The 19,550-nt window shown below is 36.4% G+C and overlaps 1 protein-coding gene across 1 annotated transcript in view; it reads left to right on the top strand.

The window, feature by feature from the left end:
* Window positions 1-362: 362 nt before the first annotated feature.
* Window positions 363-19,550, top strand: part of LOC140044962 (uncharacterized) — a 63,080-nt gene continuing 43,892 nt past the window's right edge. Inside the window, exon 1 of the mRNA XM_072089687.1 lies at window positions 363-552. Coding sequence (XP_071945788.1) covers window positions 533-552 — 20 coding nt within the window. The 5' untranslated portion in view covers window positions 363-532. The remainder of the gene's footprint in view (window positions 553-19,550) is intronic.

The raw sequence follows: 19,550 nt of genomic DNA on the forward strand, positions 1-19,550 counted from the left end.
TTCAATACTAATTTGCCGTGGTGTTTCATTTTTAAGTTGCCCTGGTATTTTTGTTAAATTGCCGCGATGTTTTATTTTTAATTTGCCGTGATGTTTTATTTTTAATTTGCCGTGGCTTTTTTCAAATTGCCGTGGCTTTTTTCAAATTGCCGTGGCTTTTTTCAAATTGCCGTGGCTTTTTTCAAATTGCCGTGGCTTTTTTTGAAAAAATTGCCGTGATATTTTTAAAAAGTTACCGTGACACTTATAGGCCACCGTATAATAATGCCAGAAATGGCAACTATGCTCGCCATATATGCCGTTGCTTAAAGCACGCATGGCGTTCCATACAAATAACACATACCATACACATTATAATCAAAGAATATAATTATACACACGACCAAAGAATATATATATATATATATATATTCTTTGACACGACGTAGAGTACCGTCTCGTGTGTGTGTGGATTCCCGTGTGTGTAATCTGCGTTTGTGTTTTTCAAGGCGAGAGAGGCAATACAATTACAAGAAAGAACTAAAACAGTCAAATGTCACTTCTTGGGAAACAGTAAGTAGGGGCCCAGTTTGAGTAATACTAGGGCTAGGCTAGTAGGCCTAGCTCTAGACCTAACTATTGAAATATTAATAGGCCTAGTTAGGACTAGGGTAGGCCTATAGGCGGATGCTAGTCAAGTCGCCCCATCGCAAAGTCGCCCCATACAAAGTCGCCCCATACACAGTCGCCCCATCGCAAAGTCGCCCCAAAACAAAGTCGCCCTGACACAGTCGCCCCATTGCAAAGTCGCCCCATCGCAAAGTCGCCCCAACGCAAAGTCGCCCCATCGCAAAGTCGCCCCAACACAAAGTCGCCCCATCGCAAAGTCGCCCCAAAACGTTAAAAAATGGTTTAAAAGTGCGTAAAATGTCGCAATGATACACAAAATAACACGGAACGTGTAGGCATAAAAGGGGAAGCCCCGCCATGTAGTCTCAGGTCACACGATCGGCACGATCGGCACGCTCCCCAATCATCAGAGAGGAAGCCCCCAACTAATCACTCCGCGGTCACACTAACGTGCTAGCTCTCACCAGAGGGAAACCCCGTAATTACTCCGCCGTTGTCGCACTACAACGCACCATCTGAAGATGGGGAAACCCCGTCGGAGTTTTACGATGATATCAGTCGCGTTCGAAATCGGTGGCGTTTAATTTTGGTCGCGATAAAATGATGTTATACGATCTAGATTATTTTTACTTTGGTCGATGAATATTTATTATTATTAGGCCTATATTAATAATTGATTTTTGTATTTATTTTACACTGAGGTCTATGATGAGAGAAAGATGTGTGCCTTAAAAATGACAATTTGTAAACATAGTTTAAGATTATAGTAAGCCTATTATTCAGCATAATGTCATTTTAATAACAGTACATATATTTAAATGTGAAATATTTTATAGGGAACGTAGGCTACGTCTGTGTCTTTTATTTTTTATATGCAACAAATTAGGTAAAACAATTTATTTATAAACATTCAGTTTACTATTATATACATAGTATTACAATGAACATTGATTATAAGCATGGAAATGCAATCCCATCATTATATCCATTATAAAATTGCATCATATCGCCACTATATGTCGTAAATGATGACGTACATGTGTATTCGTCGTACGTCCGTGTACGTATTATTCCGTGCCTCTTCACTGTCTTGTTTATTAAAATTAAATAAACACCCGATATGAGGATATTTATTAGGCATGATAATTAGAATGTTCTATAACCAAAAGGGTTGAAAAGAATTTCTTCAGTAAAATGATCATTCTGCTGTTGAATAAAAAGCGACTCGCAATCTGAAACATTCTCTGAAACCAATCGGAGCTGCTCCTTCTGGTATCTGTTTCTACGTCTTTCTGCTGCCCGTCGGGGATTCCCCTTTTTAAAAAACGCGCACACGATAATCATACTGTACGATGGTTTTTCCATGGTCAAAATGTAGCGTTTTAATTTTACTAATATACCTGCATGTGTAAAACGATCATATCGGCGAAGAAATCCCCTTTTTTTTATTTCTTTATTTTGAAAAGTCATAATTAAAATTAAATAACTATAGGCACATAACTTGTCAATACCGTACTGACGCGGGTATAAGCCCATACTCGGGTATAAGCCCACCCCCGACTTTTGACTAATTTTCATGAAAAATGAGGCACTCGGGTATAAGCCCACCCATTAATTCGAAGATCTACAGTGTGTGTCGTAATACATTATTTTGTATTTGGCGACGTCCATACACCGAATACACCTACCTTTGATCATAACCAAGCTAGGCTAATATACGCTAGGCCATATGAGGCCTAGCGGTCCTGTTTTGTTTACACTCCATTGCGGTCGAAGATCGCTTCACACACGACGCTACAAGTCGCCAAAACGGAAAACCCCTATTTTAGTATTTGGTATCGGCTGCCATAAACAAGCTTATTAAATTTCTTTGGTACATTTCTATTTAACGAATATTGTATACTTGCTTTTCTGCTTGATAAATTCTTGTTCAATTGATGTTTAAAATAATATATTCTACGATAAATTACACAAACTATAAGCTTAATTTTCCGACACTCTACACCTCGTGTATTTAGAGGCAACGTCGTACACGTGAGGGCGCTCGCTCGCATGGTGGAATACACAGTGTACATGTGCTGTTTTTGACGATCTGCATTTTTGGATCCTCGGGTATAAGCCCACCCCCCAAACTTGACGTGATTTCATGTTCGAGGGGGGTGGGCTTATACCCGCGTCAGTACGGAATGCAAAATGATCAATAAGTAGCCTATAAAACATTTATTGTCTTACAATGCTGTTATTGTTTTAACTACTGTAAATATACGAAGGCCTACTATTTATACACTTATTATATTATCCTAAAAAATGAGCTGGTATTCACGCGTAGGTTGAAGAAAGATTCGTAATTGTGGCTCTGGTAATTTTAAAATCATATTAAATTAACATTTTCGAAACTATAAATCAGGGATAATCTTTTCGAAATCTTTTTAGAACTTTCAAACAAGGGACTATTTTTTAATGATTTTTAAAAAGCACATCACTCCATTAAAACCTGTAAAATAAAAATTAAAACACAAATTATGTATAGGCCTATAATAGGATAAACATTATAATGTATACGACATTTAGCGCGACCAAAGTAACAACGCAATCGATATCAAACGCAACCGCTATATGATTAAAACAGCGTACTACTACTAGCGGCGGCACTTCCGAAATAAAACTGTGGGCGACTTTGAGATGGGGCGACTTTGCGTTGGGGCGACTTTGCGTTGGGGCGACTTTGCGATGGGGCGACTTTGTAATGGGGCGACTGTGCCGGAGCGACTTTGTTTTGGGGCGACTTTGCGATGGGGCGACTTTGCGATGGGGCGACTTTGTATGGGGCGACTTTGTATGGGGCGACTTTGCGATGGGGCGACTTGACTGGATCCCCTATAGGCTAGGCTAGCGCCTAAAGCTAGGTCTTGCCTAGGCTAGGTAAGGTTAGGCCCCTAGTAATATTCGGGGAACAGACGATCGGGACGATCGGGCCCAAGACGATCGAACCCAGAAAACGTGGTCCCGATCGTCTTCAGCGTTGGGCCCGATCGTCATACCAGTTGGGCCCGATCGTCCAGTGTTTTTAGAACCACGTTGGGCCCGATCGTCTTACCAGTTGGTCCCGATCGTCTAATAGCGTTGGCCCCGATAGTCTTTTGTGTTATATAAAATAATGTGCCACATTTCATCATTTTTCATTCCTAGTGCTTAGTGCCAACGTGCTTTTCTTGCGTAATTAAGATTTTAATTAAAAAGGTTATAAATTAGATTTTTTTCTGATTTATCATAATTTTCCCCTAATTAACACAACTGGTTTTAAGAATTTCTTACCAATACTCTCGATTTATGAATAAATGTGATTGATTTTGATTGTTATTATTGTGTTGTTTGTATTCGCATATTTATTTTTTTAAATTTTCCGAGAATGTTTTGGGCCCGATTCATTGTCTTGTTTGCTGGGCCCGATCGTCTTTCACCCTTGATGGGATATTTTTCAATTTATCTTTCAGCATTTGAATAGTGTTCAGTTTGAAAGAGTATTATATTCATAAGCATTTTAAACTTTAAATCAACAATAAAATTGATTGAGTATTTCGAAAGTTATGAATAAAGATACGATACCGTATCCAAATTTCCGTCTACTAAAGGTACGGTAAAATTGCATTACGTCATAATCTGCCAATGGGGTGCTGGTACGTGTGTGACGTCATCATATAAGGATTTTGGATTTTTTTCACATCGCGTCTGTAGAGAATGCCTATCGACGGCGCCAGGCTGCATGGATGTGTGCGCTGATGATTCTGTGACTCAGCCTCGGGGCTAGACCTAACAATGTTGAATCCAGAATTGTTGAATCCAGAATCGTCGATTCTGTAGTAATAGAGCAAGATAATGGGTTGGTGGACGGTACATAAAGTGTTCAAAACATGCACTCAATCTCAAATATTATTTCATTATACAACATTTAATTAAAACTTCAATAACGCGACCAGTTGATACGGTTGGCCGGCTGCCGAGACTAAACATGGAGGTTGCGTAGCGAAACATTGACACTGAGATGTCAATTTACTATTATTTTTTGCTTTTTTTTAGTGTTTATCCTTAAAATTCATGAAAGTGATATAGCCTATCGTGTGCGGCCCATCAAGAAACATTCAGCAGTGCATGTAATAAGAGATATGTAAAATTACGCGATAAATTTAGTAGCAGTAATATAGATAATAGCAAACCAGTATACAGTAGCCACAGCTATGTACATATACATTCAGCCATACCCCGGCGAGAGTCTAGCTATCCAATCGAATTGGAACAATGCAATGAAAGCCCCAGTGGTCTAATGGTTAGAACATCTGCATATCAAGCAGAAGGTTCCGGGTTCGAATCTCACTTAGGGCTTTCTCTCATTCTCACAGGTTTCCTTATTTTTATTGTTTCTAATTAATTAAATTTCATTATATCACCGGACGGATTAGAATTTATTTTGTGCCTGTGATGTTTATATACTGTATAATATAAATTCAAAGGCAAATTACTGAAAAAATGACAATGCTGTGGTTATCAGCGGCGGGATCTCAATGGAGATACAAAAAAGGCGAAAAGCTAAATCAAAACGATAAATTAAAACAGCCAAAAAAGTTAGCAGAGCTTTCGGGCAACACTAGCCCTTCATCTGTATATATATGTGTATGTGTGTGTGTGTGTGTTAAAAATAGGCGCCATCTTGGTTTTCAACATGGCGGCTGTTTACAGCTTTAATATCAATATATTTGAAATCCTCAGTCTCCCAAACATAGGTATAGACATCATTTTTAACTTGCTACGTCAATTAAAAGTCAAGTTATAAGCCAAAATAAGTCTGAAATGGCAGCCATTTTTTTTTCACATTTTAAGGGTGAAGATCTAAAAATTGAACCGGGTAAACAGCAGATTTGAATTCAGCACCCCGAAATTACCCTAAAACACATGTTTTTTTGCTTTTAACACGAAATGTCTACACCATTTCATTTTTCTCAAATCTGGACTAGTTTATACACTACACTACAGTAGAAATATGTTGATAGCCATATTAGAAAATGTAAAATAAATGTTGGAAATTGTGTTGCATCAAAGAATATATATTCTTTGGTTGCGTCTAGTTCATTTGTCCATAGTTACTATGAGGGTTTTATTTTTCCAAATGGCCTATTTAGGCCTATATTTTTTAATAAACTTTGTTTACAGATGGTGACCATTAACAAAAAGCAAATGCGGACAATAAAGGGCCCCTCAAATACTATGATTTAGACAATAGGCCTAGCCCCAGGTCTTAGTCACAGAAATCAGCACACACATGCAAACAAACTCATATACCGAAGCTATAGGTTATAGCATGGTTATAGTACATAGTAGGCGCCTCTTTTGAAACGGTATATTTCTGTATTCTAAAATTAAAATCAACATGTTTTGGCCTATCAATAATTACAGACGTAGGCCTAGGCTACATTTACTTTTTGTCACACGACGGGGATATTTTATAATAGCGATAAATGAAGCATAAAGAAAATGTTAAGCCGCCGGTTGATGGGTGTGTAGAAAGCGATGACAACGAATTGGACGACCCCAACGACCCGGGCGACCTCGAATTGGACGACCTAGAATTGGACAACCCATAACACGAAACCGACTACCCCTATAGCCTAGCCTAGCCTAGACCTATGTGTGGTATAACATCCCGAAGCCGAACATAGCCAAAGATCTTTAAACCATACCTTATATAATACTCGCAAGCAAGCAATTGATTGAAAAAATACAGAAATATCGCCATTTGATACTGAATGTGTCGACACGGGTAATCTCTTCTTCCTCGGTCACATTTGCCTCATTTTAATATATGTCACGCTAGGCTGAACAACACTCTCATGAATAATAAACAGTTGATTACGTCATACTATACAACTGGGATTTTACCTCTTGAATATTCAATAACAATTTTAAAGACCATGATGTCATTTAAATTCCATCTGAACTAACTCATCCCAAATTTATGTGATGAGGTCATAATTAAGGCACCTTAAAGTGGAGCTCCACCCAGAAAATTACTATTTTTCATACATTTCAACTATTATTAAAAAATATCCCTCATACTTCATATTTTTTTGAATTTTTTTCAATGAGTATGATTTTCTTGAAAATCACGCCTTTTTGCGTTTTGGGGGGGGATACCTTGTAATTTCCTATTCTTTTACATCCAAAAGGGGGGTATATTTGAATAATCCTAAAAAATTAATTTGTTCACTAAAAAAAAAATTTTAAATGTACTTTTATGTAATTTTTCCAGATCTTTATATTTCTGGTATTTTTATCGCGTATACATTGCGCAATTTGCGTAAATAGACACATTCCCCCGTTCGGGTCCAATTGGGTTTTTTATTTCGCTAGGGAGTATGATCACGTGACATTTTTCACAATCACACAGCTGGCGATCTCTATTTGTAGCGGTATTATTTTTGACAGGCGAAAAGTATATTAAAACATTCTGAATGTGACCCTATCATGTTTCACAGTGGAATAATGTGATTATGAGACTATTACTAAAATGTCAAATTTTATTTATTTATTTATTTTATTTTATTTAATTATTCATTTCCCAACCAACAGTGAGCTCATGGTTCACCACTTACAAGAGGGAACGAGATTTTGAGAAAGACGTGGCTATATATTCAATAAAGTTAGGCCTAGGCCTACTAGAGTGTAGGTATGTACCGATGCTGCTTGGCCTCTAGCTAGGCTGACAGCAGTGAAGTTTGTTCTGCTGACACCCAACCTCGGCCTACCCATGGGCTATGATAGGGTGCCTGAATAGTTGCTTTTCAGTTATAGGCCTAAGCTTCCACATCGCTTATACTACTCTTTACTTCTCTTGTTCTGTATAGGATTTTGTGTTTCACAATTCTTAATGTGCGAGAAAACCCAGAAACGATAAATGGGGCGAAACGATCAAGCATTTTCAAACCCTTGAATGCAAAGGCCTAGACAAAAATTCAAGGCTGAGCAGACGGCTTAGCTAGGCCTAGGCCTAGCTTAAGTTAATAAGCAATCTGATATGATTATTATGCTGTTGTTGTACAGTGCAAATGTGACCGAGGAAGAAGAGATTACTGTCGACATGAACAAACGAACAGATATGGAACGCCAAGAGTGCATCATTAAAACTGCATTCGACTCGATTAGCACACGAAATATCATAAACATGGTAAACCAGGTCAAAACGGCCTCTTTTTAAGCGGCAGGTAAGGTTTGACCGTATACAATGCATGCGTGAAATGTAATGCTTTCTTATGGCCCTCCCCATGCACATGTTCGCAACACGCTGCTTGGTAGGCCTATAGTGTTCGTTATAAAAAGACGAGTATGTAATTATACGTCCATGGTTTAACCATGTACCGTAATGTATAATATTTATTTCTTTTTAATTTATTTTTAATATGTTTGTCGAAATACCATCTTTGTTTACAGGCATGTCTGCCACAAGCATCTGATTTTGGATCATGCCTTCTTCAATTTAATTAATCTTGTTTATCTCCATTTGTAAACTGCTTTTATTTGATAAAAATAAATTGATTGTGTGATTGGTTATAGAACATAATAAACATAACGTATTATGAACAATGCTCAATAGATTGATGCACTCTTGGCGTTCCATATCTGTTCGTTTGTTCGTGTCGACACATTCCACATTTAGTATCAAATGGCGATAGTGTATGTTCGGCTTCGGGATGTTATACTATACTTATTAAGCCTAGGCTAGGCTAGGCTAGGCTATATTGATTGATTGATTTCTTTATTAACTGAGTCAACACAGATACATACAATAAAAACATGTAAACAATTAAAATCAGTACAACAGACTCGAGTTAAAAGAAACAAATTACACAGATTCCTTATACAAAAAAGAGATTAGATTAACAGTTAAAATCCAAAATGTAAAATACGAAATATTTTAAACTAATAGTAAAATATTTAAAATTTGTATAAAATGCTTTAAAAAAAAAAAAAAAAATTAAAAATACAATGATTTTAGAGTCTGTTTAAAAGAGTTTATGTTCGACGATTTCTTGATATAAAGAGGAAGATTGTTCCATGCTTTAATAGCGTTAAAATAAAACGTTTTGCTAACACATCCTTTAATTATTGGGATACGGAAATTACACATAGGGCTACTTCTGGTCACCCTCTCATGAAAATCCCTGATAAGTGTAAAATGCTCATTTAGGTACAATGGAGCAGTGTCGTTAAAAATCTTAAAAACATAGCATAAACTTAAAAAATTAAACCTATTTACCACATTTAAAGGGGGATTCTGGGTTTAAAATTGCTTTTAAATATCGTTTATTTATTAAATAAAAAATATTATAACAATATAGACATGTCAGACTGAAGAAGTAATAACGAGAAATTAAAAAAATTAAATTTCATATACATTTTAGGGTAAATTCATGGAAAGTCTGTTTTTCAGCAGCTTTGGGAAGCTCATTAATATTCATGAGATATTCACAAAATCACGTCATCAGTGGATTCCAAACTCGTGACGTCATGTACGTTGTGTTTGTCAATTAATTTACATCTCTCTCCCCTGTCAAATGACGACCACCCGATCATTGTGAAATACATTTTTTTTGTAGATTTTCTAAGCTAGGCCTAAAGTGTAATAATAACAGTAGTACCATTTATTTGACATTTAATAAAATACAAAATTTAATACAGATTACGGTCATAAATTATATACTATTTTTATACCTCGAATAGTACAGACAGATCGTATTATTATCGGCTTCGAATCACGTACTAGGTTAGGCCTAGCCTAAATCATTTTTTTTGTCATGGGTGAGAGCCATTCTGACTAGGGATTCCATGCCATGATGGCTACGTTAAAACATTGGGGCCCATCATGGGCCTAGCTAGACTATTACTAAACGATTGGCCCATAAATAACAAAACTCAGTGAATTCCAAAACCCATCCTATCAACCAAACTCCTAAACAATCTAAACCTAAAACATTCTACAAAATCGGCTGTAAATATTGAGGCAAAACAAGGTCCGATCGCCGTCCGCACGTATGGTGTCCCGATCGTCTAAAGTAGGCCTAAAATAGGCCTAGCCTAGTTTACTCTCCAAAAATTGCATCAAGCAAGTAGACCAGGTAGTAGGAAGGAGACCTAGCCGATCCGGCCCAGTTAAAAATTGAGCTAGCTAGTGTAGTAGACCCTATGCGAATTGATACTACCAGGCCTTTTACTCCCGCTTTTACTATAGGCTACACTTGTTAAAATTAGCAATACTTATGTTTACAAATATTCCAACTCTCTCATTCGAGCTATATTATCTATACCATTCCGGTAGGTCGAGCCGACCTTCAATCAAATACTGTTATGTATGTACATCGTTCATGTTGTGATTATAGACGGGGTATACTTGACCCGACCAGTTTGGTATTGTATACTGTATCTGCTTATCACGTGACGATGCCAGGCATGGGCAGAGAGAGCATGTGTAATCGTCGTCTCGCTCTCCTCGCTCAGCAGGAATGTATACGTTACGGTTACGCTTCATTGATTTTGAAGGCTTTCCCTAAGTCAGTGCGAAAATCGGCAAACGTAAAGTGCAAACATATCTAATTTTTCACTGTTTTGATGAATTTTCATAGAAAATTGACTTTATAAATGGGAAGACTGACTAAAATTACATCAGATAAGTATAATTTTACAAAAGTAATTGATATGGTTAATGATAACGAGTCGTCGGAAGATTGACCATTTCACAAATTTCCTATTCTGTAACACAGTGTCATATCGCCGTAGCTGCACTTGTAATCTGGCCTCATTTCACAGCCTTTGTTCTGCTTCACTGGGCGCTTATATAAATTGAAACTTTTACCGTTCAAGAGACAAACAAATATATTTTACATTTTTTACTATTCATTTTAAACCCGGAACCCCCCTTTAAATGTCTTAATTCTTGAAGTTCCGATTGGCCAACATGAGATCTAACATTAGATTGATTAATAAACCTAACTATTTTATTTTGAGATGTTTGAAGTTTTTAGAGGCTGTGATACATCGTAACACCATCGAAGAGCGGTTGGAGTAAAGCGGAACATAGTAGTTTTCTATTAAACTTATCTAGATTTTTATTTTGCCTACAGGTACAAAAATTTAAGGCGGCTATTTATTTTATTAATTATAGAATTGGCTATTAGGTCACCAGAAGCCTGTTGGTCTATTTTTACACCTAGATAATTTATCTTTGCTGGCTACAATGTCTTGACCAAATGCATTTAATTTAAAATTAACATTGTTTAGACGTCGTTTAGTACCAAATATGATACTCTCAGTTTTTCCGGCGTGCATCGTGAGACCATTGTCAACTAACCAGTCATTGCAGTTATTTAAACAATCGTTCAATTTAGCTTCAATAATATTAGGATTTGGATCGCTATACAAAATAGCACAATCGTCGGCATAAAGTAAAAATTACATTGAGGATCTATTGATGTAACAATGTCATTAATATACACTAAGAAAAGTAGGGGGCCCAGAATACTACCCTGTGGCACCCCATGTTCTATGCTATTATGACCCGACGTTGCATTCTTAACAGCAACATATTGTTTTCTGTATGATAAATAAGACCGGAACCAGCCAGTGGAATCACAGCCTATATCATACAATTTTTTACATATAATGCCATGATCAACTGAATCAAAGGCTTTACGTATGTCCAACAAAATCATCCTGGTAAGTTGACCATTAGCCATTTTTTATTTAACATGGTCGATGAGATGAATGAGACAGGTCTCAGTTGAGAAACCTTCTCTGAAGCCAGATTGTAGGCTATATATCAGATTGTTGTTTTTAAGATGATTAGCTAGTTGGATATACGTTGCCCTTTCAAGAACTTTAGAAGCAGTGCATAAAACGCTAACAGGTCGATAGTTATTGGGGTCCATACGATCACCCTTTTTGTAAATAGGCTTAACTTTAGCCAGTTTAAAGTCATCAGGTACATTATTACTAACAATTGATGCATTAATTACATGTGTCACTGTCAGTGGAAGGTTGAGGATACCTGCCCCATCTCGTAAGAAACGAGCAGGAATTTCATCAGGGCCAGCACCTTTACTAACATTTAATCTGCTTACTATTCAGCGTGTACAAAATCATCACTAACAGGCTCCAGTTTAAATCTAATTATGTTTTTATCATAATAGTTTTTAAATTTTGCTGAATGTGGGTTATATAAATTTTTCCTAGGAGGAAGGTTTTTTTTAAGGTTGTTAGCAATATCAGCAAAAAAATTGTTAAAACGAGTTGCAATGTCTTTGGGATCATGTAAAATTTCACCCCCTTCGTTTTTGAGAACTAGATTAGAATCATCTTTATAGTTATTTTTGTAACCTAAGCTACTTAAGGTAGACCATAACTGTTTTGGATTAGATTTACATTGAGATATTTTGTTAATGAAAAATTCAGACTTTTCATTTTTGACTGATCTTTGAACTTCATTTCTTAATTTACAGTACTTCTTATAGTTCAGTTTGAGTTTGGTTCTTTCGAAATTCTTTGAATAGTCTATATCTTTCATGAATCAAACTTAGAATTTCGGCCGTCATCCAATCTTCGGTCTTGTCTTTGATACGTATGCGCCTTAGTGGGGCATGTTTCTCGATCGCAATTAGGAGAAGTTTTTTATATAACATCCAAGAGTCATTTGCATTTGTAGCATTGTAAACGCTGGACCAGTCAGTTTTTGACAAGGTATCATTGAATGATGCAATGTCGTAATTTTTCAACGCCCGAATTGATGCGAATTTTTATTCATTCAGTTTAATTCTATTGCGTTTTCTTTTTCTGATACAGTACGTAATGAGATGGTCACTAAGACCAATGTTTATTGATGCAAAGTATGTGATCAATCAGTGTTGACATGTTATCGGTTATCCTAGTTGGTTCTTGAATAAGTTGGGGCTTGACGTGGGGCCGAGACGGTTTGGGGCCGACTTGACCTGCACCCCTAGCTACTACTACTAGGCTAGGCCTACTCTATGGTAGGCGTAGCCCATCATAGATAGGAGATAGTACACTAGCCAGTACAGCTGTACTCTGGGCTAGCTAGGCTTCCTATACTAACTAATACCCCTTTTACACTATCACTGTAACAGCGGTGTAACCCCGCAGTTGTTAGTACACCGGGCCGTTAAACTCCGGTGTTGTGGTTTTTATTGACTGGTGTAAATGGGAAAATCCAATCTCCCCGGGGTGAAACGAAGCTGAATGTTTTCCGGTGTACCTTCTCCGGTGTAGTCGAATCTACATCGGAGACACGAAGTGTAAACGGTTTTTGTGGTTCAACACCGAGCTGTTAAAGGTCATTGACATGAAAATTTAACATGTTGTCACAGAAATACAATATATTATGCAAACAAAATAGGTTTTTTTGCTTAAAACAATAATTGTACGATATGTTGTGCTGTTCGTTATTTTCTTTTAAAGGCACAAACAAATTTATGACTTTTCTTTTCTGCTGAAAATATTGAAATGTTCGTGTGCATTCTACCTTACCAGAAAGCCTAAAATAATGTAATATTGTGTAACTCTGCCCTGGTGGCCGATTCTATGTAGGCTTAATTATTGAAAAAGGGAAAAATATATATAATACTGACGTCTCAATGGATGAAAATGATATCTTTTTTAGGAACTGAAAAAGTACCATATAATAATTTTCCTTCATTGATTGTTATGCTAATTAACAAATACATTTTTTATTTTAAATACTTACCGTACCTACCCTATTTTTACTGCAACCTAACAATTTAGGGCCTATTTAATGTATGTACAGTCTACAAGGCGGAAATGCAGTCATTTTAAAAAGAAAAATAATTGTTAGGCCCTAATTTTTAAAATAATAAATGATAATCTTAATAGCCACAAAGAAAATATAACACTGGACTATATTCAAAATTAAATAAATTGTGTGTAAATTCGGATTATTATGTTTTTATATGAGATTTGTCGATATGTTCCAGTGTTTAAACGTTTAAACCATAGTCAGTTAAGTTCCACGTGTGCGCTTGCAATAGTAATTTGATTGACAGCACCGGGGTGATCGATGTAGTGTAAATGGGCGCAACTCGAGTTCATCTCGCAGTTTTTTTGGCTAGTGTAAATGGAAATTGCCTCCGAGTTCAACTCGTGTTCCTCTCTCAGTCGATAGTGTAAAAAGGGTATAACAAAGCTGCACAATAGAAACTACAGTTCTTACTTACCAATCTGCTAGGGCCTAGCCATAGTCTTTTCTTCAAGATAGGAGTTGTTTTTTTGTTGTTAAACTACAGAACTTTCACACATCGTCGTCTCGCCATAATTATCACGTCATATTTTTTTTGTGATGACCTAGAGGTCACATACACGCACAAGAATCATACAATAATATGCATAATTCATAAGCTAATTTAGGTCAAGGGTTAAATTAAACCGGAAGCCAGCTGGCTGCCAGCCAACCGACTTCCGGTTGACTATTTTTTACCTTAAATTACGATTTTCTCAGGTAAATATATATTTTTTTTCGATCAAATTTTTTTTCAAAGTGAATAACTTTTATGTATCATTAAAATGGTCTATTCAACAAAAATATTTTTAAAAATTATTTGTTCAGGGGGACAATACATCTTTAAACTACTGTACATAAAAATATCACTTCCATAGTACAACATTGCGATACTTTTACCATGGAGTAAAGAATAAGAGGAGACACAACTTGAATAGTTCAGTCAGTTCATCGTGTTTACCGCTTGCTTAAGGCTATGCTTGTAATGAGTATTTAATAGGTGCTAAACACTGCCGTTACGTAACCCAATTAGCAAAGATTACAATGTTTACTGCCCGCGGTCAATTTTGGTGTTAGTACACATGCGTATTAGGACGTCGCAATACTCTTGCTAGGCGATGTGCGTTCAAGCGTGAAAGGTGTACTCTACTGTTTGTAGACCTACTGAACTTGTATTCCGACCTTGTTTATTAATTTTTATAAAAAGCAGCGCTGTTCTACTGGATATCTTTTATTAATAAATAAATAATACGGGTTTTATACGGCACCAATAAAGGAATTATATTTATATGGTTTACTGTGTACTAAATGTTGGTAATTTCTCCAGACAACTTATCATGAATCATGATTGATTGGATTTAGTAAGGACCAGTGGTGGTGCCAGCGGGGGCTGTATCCCCTCGTCGTCTCCCAAATAAATATGTCCATCATTATGGGATTAAATATTATCCTTATTTAGGCTATTTATTAAATAATAATATATTACGAACTGTGGCCTACTATGTAGTAGGCCTATGTGTAGCCACAAATCGTTAAACAATATATAATTTAGTCCTACAATTTCACTGAACTCTAAGTATGTGATCGTAAAAATCATATATTTTATGATATTAATATCATAAATAATTTACCGTATATTTCGGTGTATAAGTCGCACTTTTGACACGCAAATTTGACCTCTAAATTAAGGGTGCGTCTTATACACCGAACATAAATGCCTCACCACACAGATTGTACATAGGCCTAGGCCTAGTAGGCTATCGTCACCTCGTTTGCTAGGCCTAGCTACAGTAACTAACTAACGTAACGGCAACCTGCTTCTGCCTAGTTTTCAAGTCATTTTAGCATGATGTTATACTAAATATGATGAAAAGACTTGTTCATTATGGCGCTTCGAATTTCAAAATTTCATTTGTAAACGTTTACGTAATTGGAATAGTATTTATTTATACAGTAGTTATACGCACGATCACCGTACCCCAAGCGCAAGCCCTTCTTTTGGTGTGGTGGCCACATGGTGTACGGTATTCGACTAGTATATTCTCCAGGTGATTATAGCATGGACCTAGCGTACACACTTCTCAGATACATAGATACTAATCGAATACGATTTTCCGTGAAAACGTGCGCCCTCTCGAAATGATCGAGCGAGGCTAGCCCACACACGTGCGTGTTACACACACGGTCATCATGCACTCGATGTTGCGGCGAAACTCAAGTTAGAAAGAACTTGTTGAGGCTGGGCGCGGCCGAGCCTAGGTAAGAAAAAACCTAAATAAAGGACGCCGTTGTAGATATAACAAAATATATTATTACAATAATATTGATTACAATTTAAAAAAACATTGTTTTGATGAAATATAAGGTGCGTCTTATACATCGACGATATAAAAAATACCGATATTTTACTCTCAGTTAGGGGGTGCGTCTTATACACAGGTGCGACTTATACACAGGTGCGACTTATACACCGAAATATACGGTAATTTATCAGAATAAAATAGAAGAATTTTAGTTTTGCTAAACGGTCATAATATAGACTGAAACATAAATTAAATGTCATACAGTAATAGAAATAAGAAATTGTGTCGTTGGAATTCTAATATACGTATATTTTTGAATATTCATGAGAACAAATTATATAATTTTTTTTCATGCGCGCCTTTGCGCGCACTAAAATATGATTTTAAAATAAGTTGGAGTCTTAATAATATGCTACAAAATGCACTAGGGTTCGAAAATTAAAAAGTTGCTTAAACGGTAAAATTTCGATTTACCAAATGATACGTCTATGGCTTGATAAAAAATATGATTAATTTGTTAGCTGGTATAAAAACTGCGATATCTCCGTGAAAATTTACACGATTTTTAAACGGTTTTTTCAAGAAAAAAGCTGAAAGAACAATGAACAACTGCTCAAAGGTCATGCTTCACTATGATGTATTAGAAACTACTGTGCAGCCTCTGTTTACTTTTCTTGTCACCGATGTCATGCCTGGCTTCTTCCTTAATTAGGGTGTTACGTAATCAGAGCCGACTCTGCAGCGAGCTGCACGGGTAAACAGGATATTCTTCAAAGGATCGTTATGGGAAGTTTTTTACACTATGCTTAAGCACTACCGCACAGCGTGATACTAATTGGATTAACTGGATAGCTAGGCCGTGTTGTGCCTCCTCTTATTCTTTACTCCATGCTTTTACAACCAACTTAGTCAAATGACATTGATTTAAAGCTGGGAAAACTGACAAAATTATAGGTTTGCTTGTCACGTGTAATGGGGACACCAATAAATATGCTTGCCAAAGATTTTAGTTACAGTATATTCTGAACTTAAAATGTTAAATGCTCAAAATTTACAATACCGTCAACTGTTGACGCTTGTTAAACGATTTTGATAGATGCTATGCTGTTTGTACAATCGTTGTGGTACAGCTTACTGTAGACTAAGCCTAATGAATAGAATGTGCTTGTTGCGATGCGTTGTGCGATAGCCTAACTCGTCACCATGACGAGTTCAAATTTGGGCACGTAAAACTGAGATTCGCTCTATTTTTAACGCGATGAATTTTTACGAAAGAGATAAAAATCTGACTTTTTGAATTCAACTGGCCATATGATGATATCATGACATCAGATAGACAACATTTTTATATGAATTCATATCTGCAATTCAACAATTTCCATAATAAGTTTTAATCACATGGGTCACTTCATTTCGATGAGCTGTAACAGGTTAAAATATACTGTAAAGAAGAAATTAAGTAACTCGCGTTATTCTAATATTTTTGTATGATGACGTCACAAAAATTAAAATCTTTGTATTACTCTGTGGAAGAGAATGGATAGAGAATGATTGTATTAAAATCTAGGAGAAAATGGGGAACGTGTTAGCGCGATGTGCTCTATTTAATTGGATTAAACTAGTACAAAAGTAAAAAAAATTATTTTTTTTTAAATTTGGTGACGTCAACACAACCGGTAGCTACAAATTTTACATGATTCTTGAATTGATCTACAACTCATCAGCTTCCATAATTAATTTAAAAAAATGGAGGTAACAAATTTTCATTATATTACCTATTCTTAAGCACAAAATTTCTAAATTTTAACATTCATGTGCGTAGTTAATTGGCAATAAAAGTTCTTCAAAATGAATGGAATCTACTACAGAATGTATGAAAAACAAAAATCAATTGCAAAAAACATTTTCTACGCTTTGTACGAGCTGTGCGGCCAAAAATATAGAGCATTTTAGAAAATAATTTTGCGCATTTTCTAAATTTCAAATACGTGTACTCGTGTAATTTTTTGCATAGCATGCCATTTTTATCATGTCAAAAGTTGCTCCATATTATGAACACTTTTCATTAAAAAAAAAATGTTTGTTGAAAATTTATGAGCAACCATAAATTTCATAAAATCACGCATAACTTGCGCTGCGCAACTCTAACGTCATATATATAACGAAGTTTCTTGCACATCTACAGCTACAGCTCAATCTTATGGCAAAGTTATACAATCTTAGGGGCCGTCCAAAAACTAATTTTCCGCGAGTTCCGCGATTTTACCTTCATAGTTCATTGAACCTCGTTTCCGCGGAACATGCGATACAAAAATATTCATTCGGAATGCTTGCGGAACGCAATATCAACAATCAAAATGTTGCCGCCCACATATCGCGAGTTCCGCGGGTAGCGGCCTAATAAATAGATGAGATCATAGTACAGAATAGCACGGTTTTTTAGGCCTAGCTAGGTTGGCCGAATACGACTACAGTAGGCTAGTACTCTACTAGGCCTAGGCCTAGTCCTACTTAAACTACTCTGATACTAACGGAGAAAATAATACCAAAACAATTTGTTTGTAGGCATAGTACAACTATTCATACACAGTACAACTATTCATACACAGGGTTTCAACCACGGTAAAATTCAAGCCAATGACATCATGTAGTAGAATATAAATTATAGTTATTTTCCGAGTTTCGATTTTTAAAGCTTTTTTTTAATATAAAATTCAAAACACGGACGGACGCCGACCCCTCTCTCTCTGTTAATTTAGAATTAATTCTGCACATGTATTGTGGACTATACCATTTCTTTGAGGTCGGTAAAAACGCGTTCGTTAATTTAGTGTACGACGTTGTTAAACAAGATTTTTCGATGATCTGTCGGCTGGATTATTGAGGTGGGTGCGATAAAATATAAATATACTTCCAACGATCTTCGGATTGAGGTGCGTGTTTAACTTTGTTATTAAAAGTGGACACCCCTAATTTTAGACGTATAATGGACTGCACCATGCAGGAACGCACATGCTATTTTCTTATCAGAGGGTGCGTGTACGTCAAAAGGAATTGTTTTTCGAACGATCCTTCTAGATCTTTCGTGCGTGGATGTATGTACACGACACGACGCCCCGTGTGAAATTTCTTATCAGAGGGGTGCGTGTGCGTCAAATGGAATTGTTTTCCCAATGAATTGAATTGCATGTGTTCTCGATCGGATCGGCGGTGGGAGGATAGGCTAGGAGTGCGTGTAATGCGTAATGCGTAATCTGATTTATTATTTTCTTTCTGTACTGTACACAGGGGACTATCATTGTTTAACAAGCAAGCATTTCATAATAAATCTAGGCCTACCTTGGTAGTTGTTTTTACCAGGCTAGCGGCGTGGCAATGACAATGTGGCGACAACGTTAAAAAATGTAAACGCAAGAAGGAGGGCTCTGCAAGCAAGGGAAATCCCCTTGCAAAGAAGTCAGGCGATGTTTGCGTCTCGTCCGAGTCGTTGTGTAAACAAATCTTCTTGACATTATTTTCTATCTACTTCAGTGGTTTTTATTGTTGTAAAACTCGGGGCACTCACATTTCATTTATTATTATCTATATATTTATTAATAACAAAAACAAGATCAGACACACGAATGGAAATAATAATTGTAAACAATATTGAAATATAATTTGTTCTTCTGTAAAAATCAATTACCGTAATACTAATACTTAATAGTAATACCTGGCTGGCAAAGCGTTATTCAAACGAGCACTATATTCTCTAGTATTGGCAATACTGCCGCGAGTTCCGCGATATTGCA

Source organism: Antedon mediterranea, chromosome 3, assembly GCF_964355755.1.
Source record: "Antedon mediterranea chromosome 3, ecAntMedi1.1, whole genome shotgun sequence".
NCBI classification, from domain to species: domain Eukaryota; kingdom Metazoa; phylum Echinodermata; class Crinoidea; order Comatulida; family Antedonidae; genus Antedon; species Antedon mediterranea.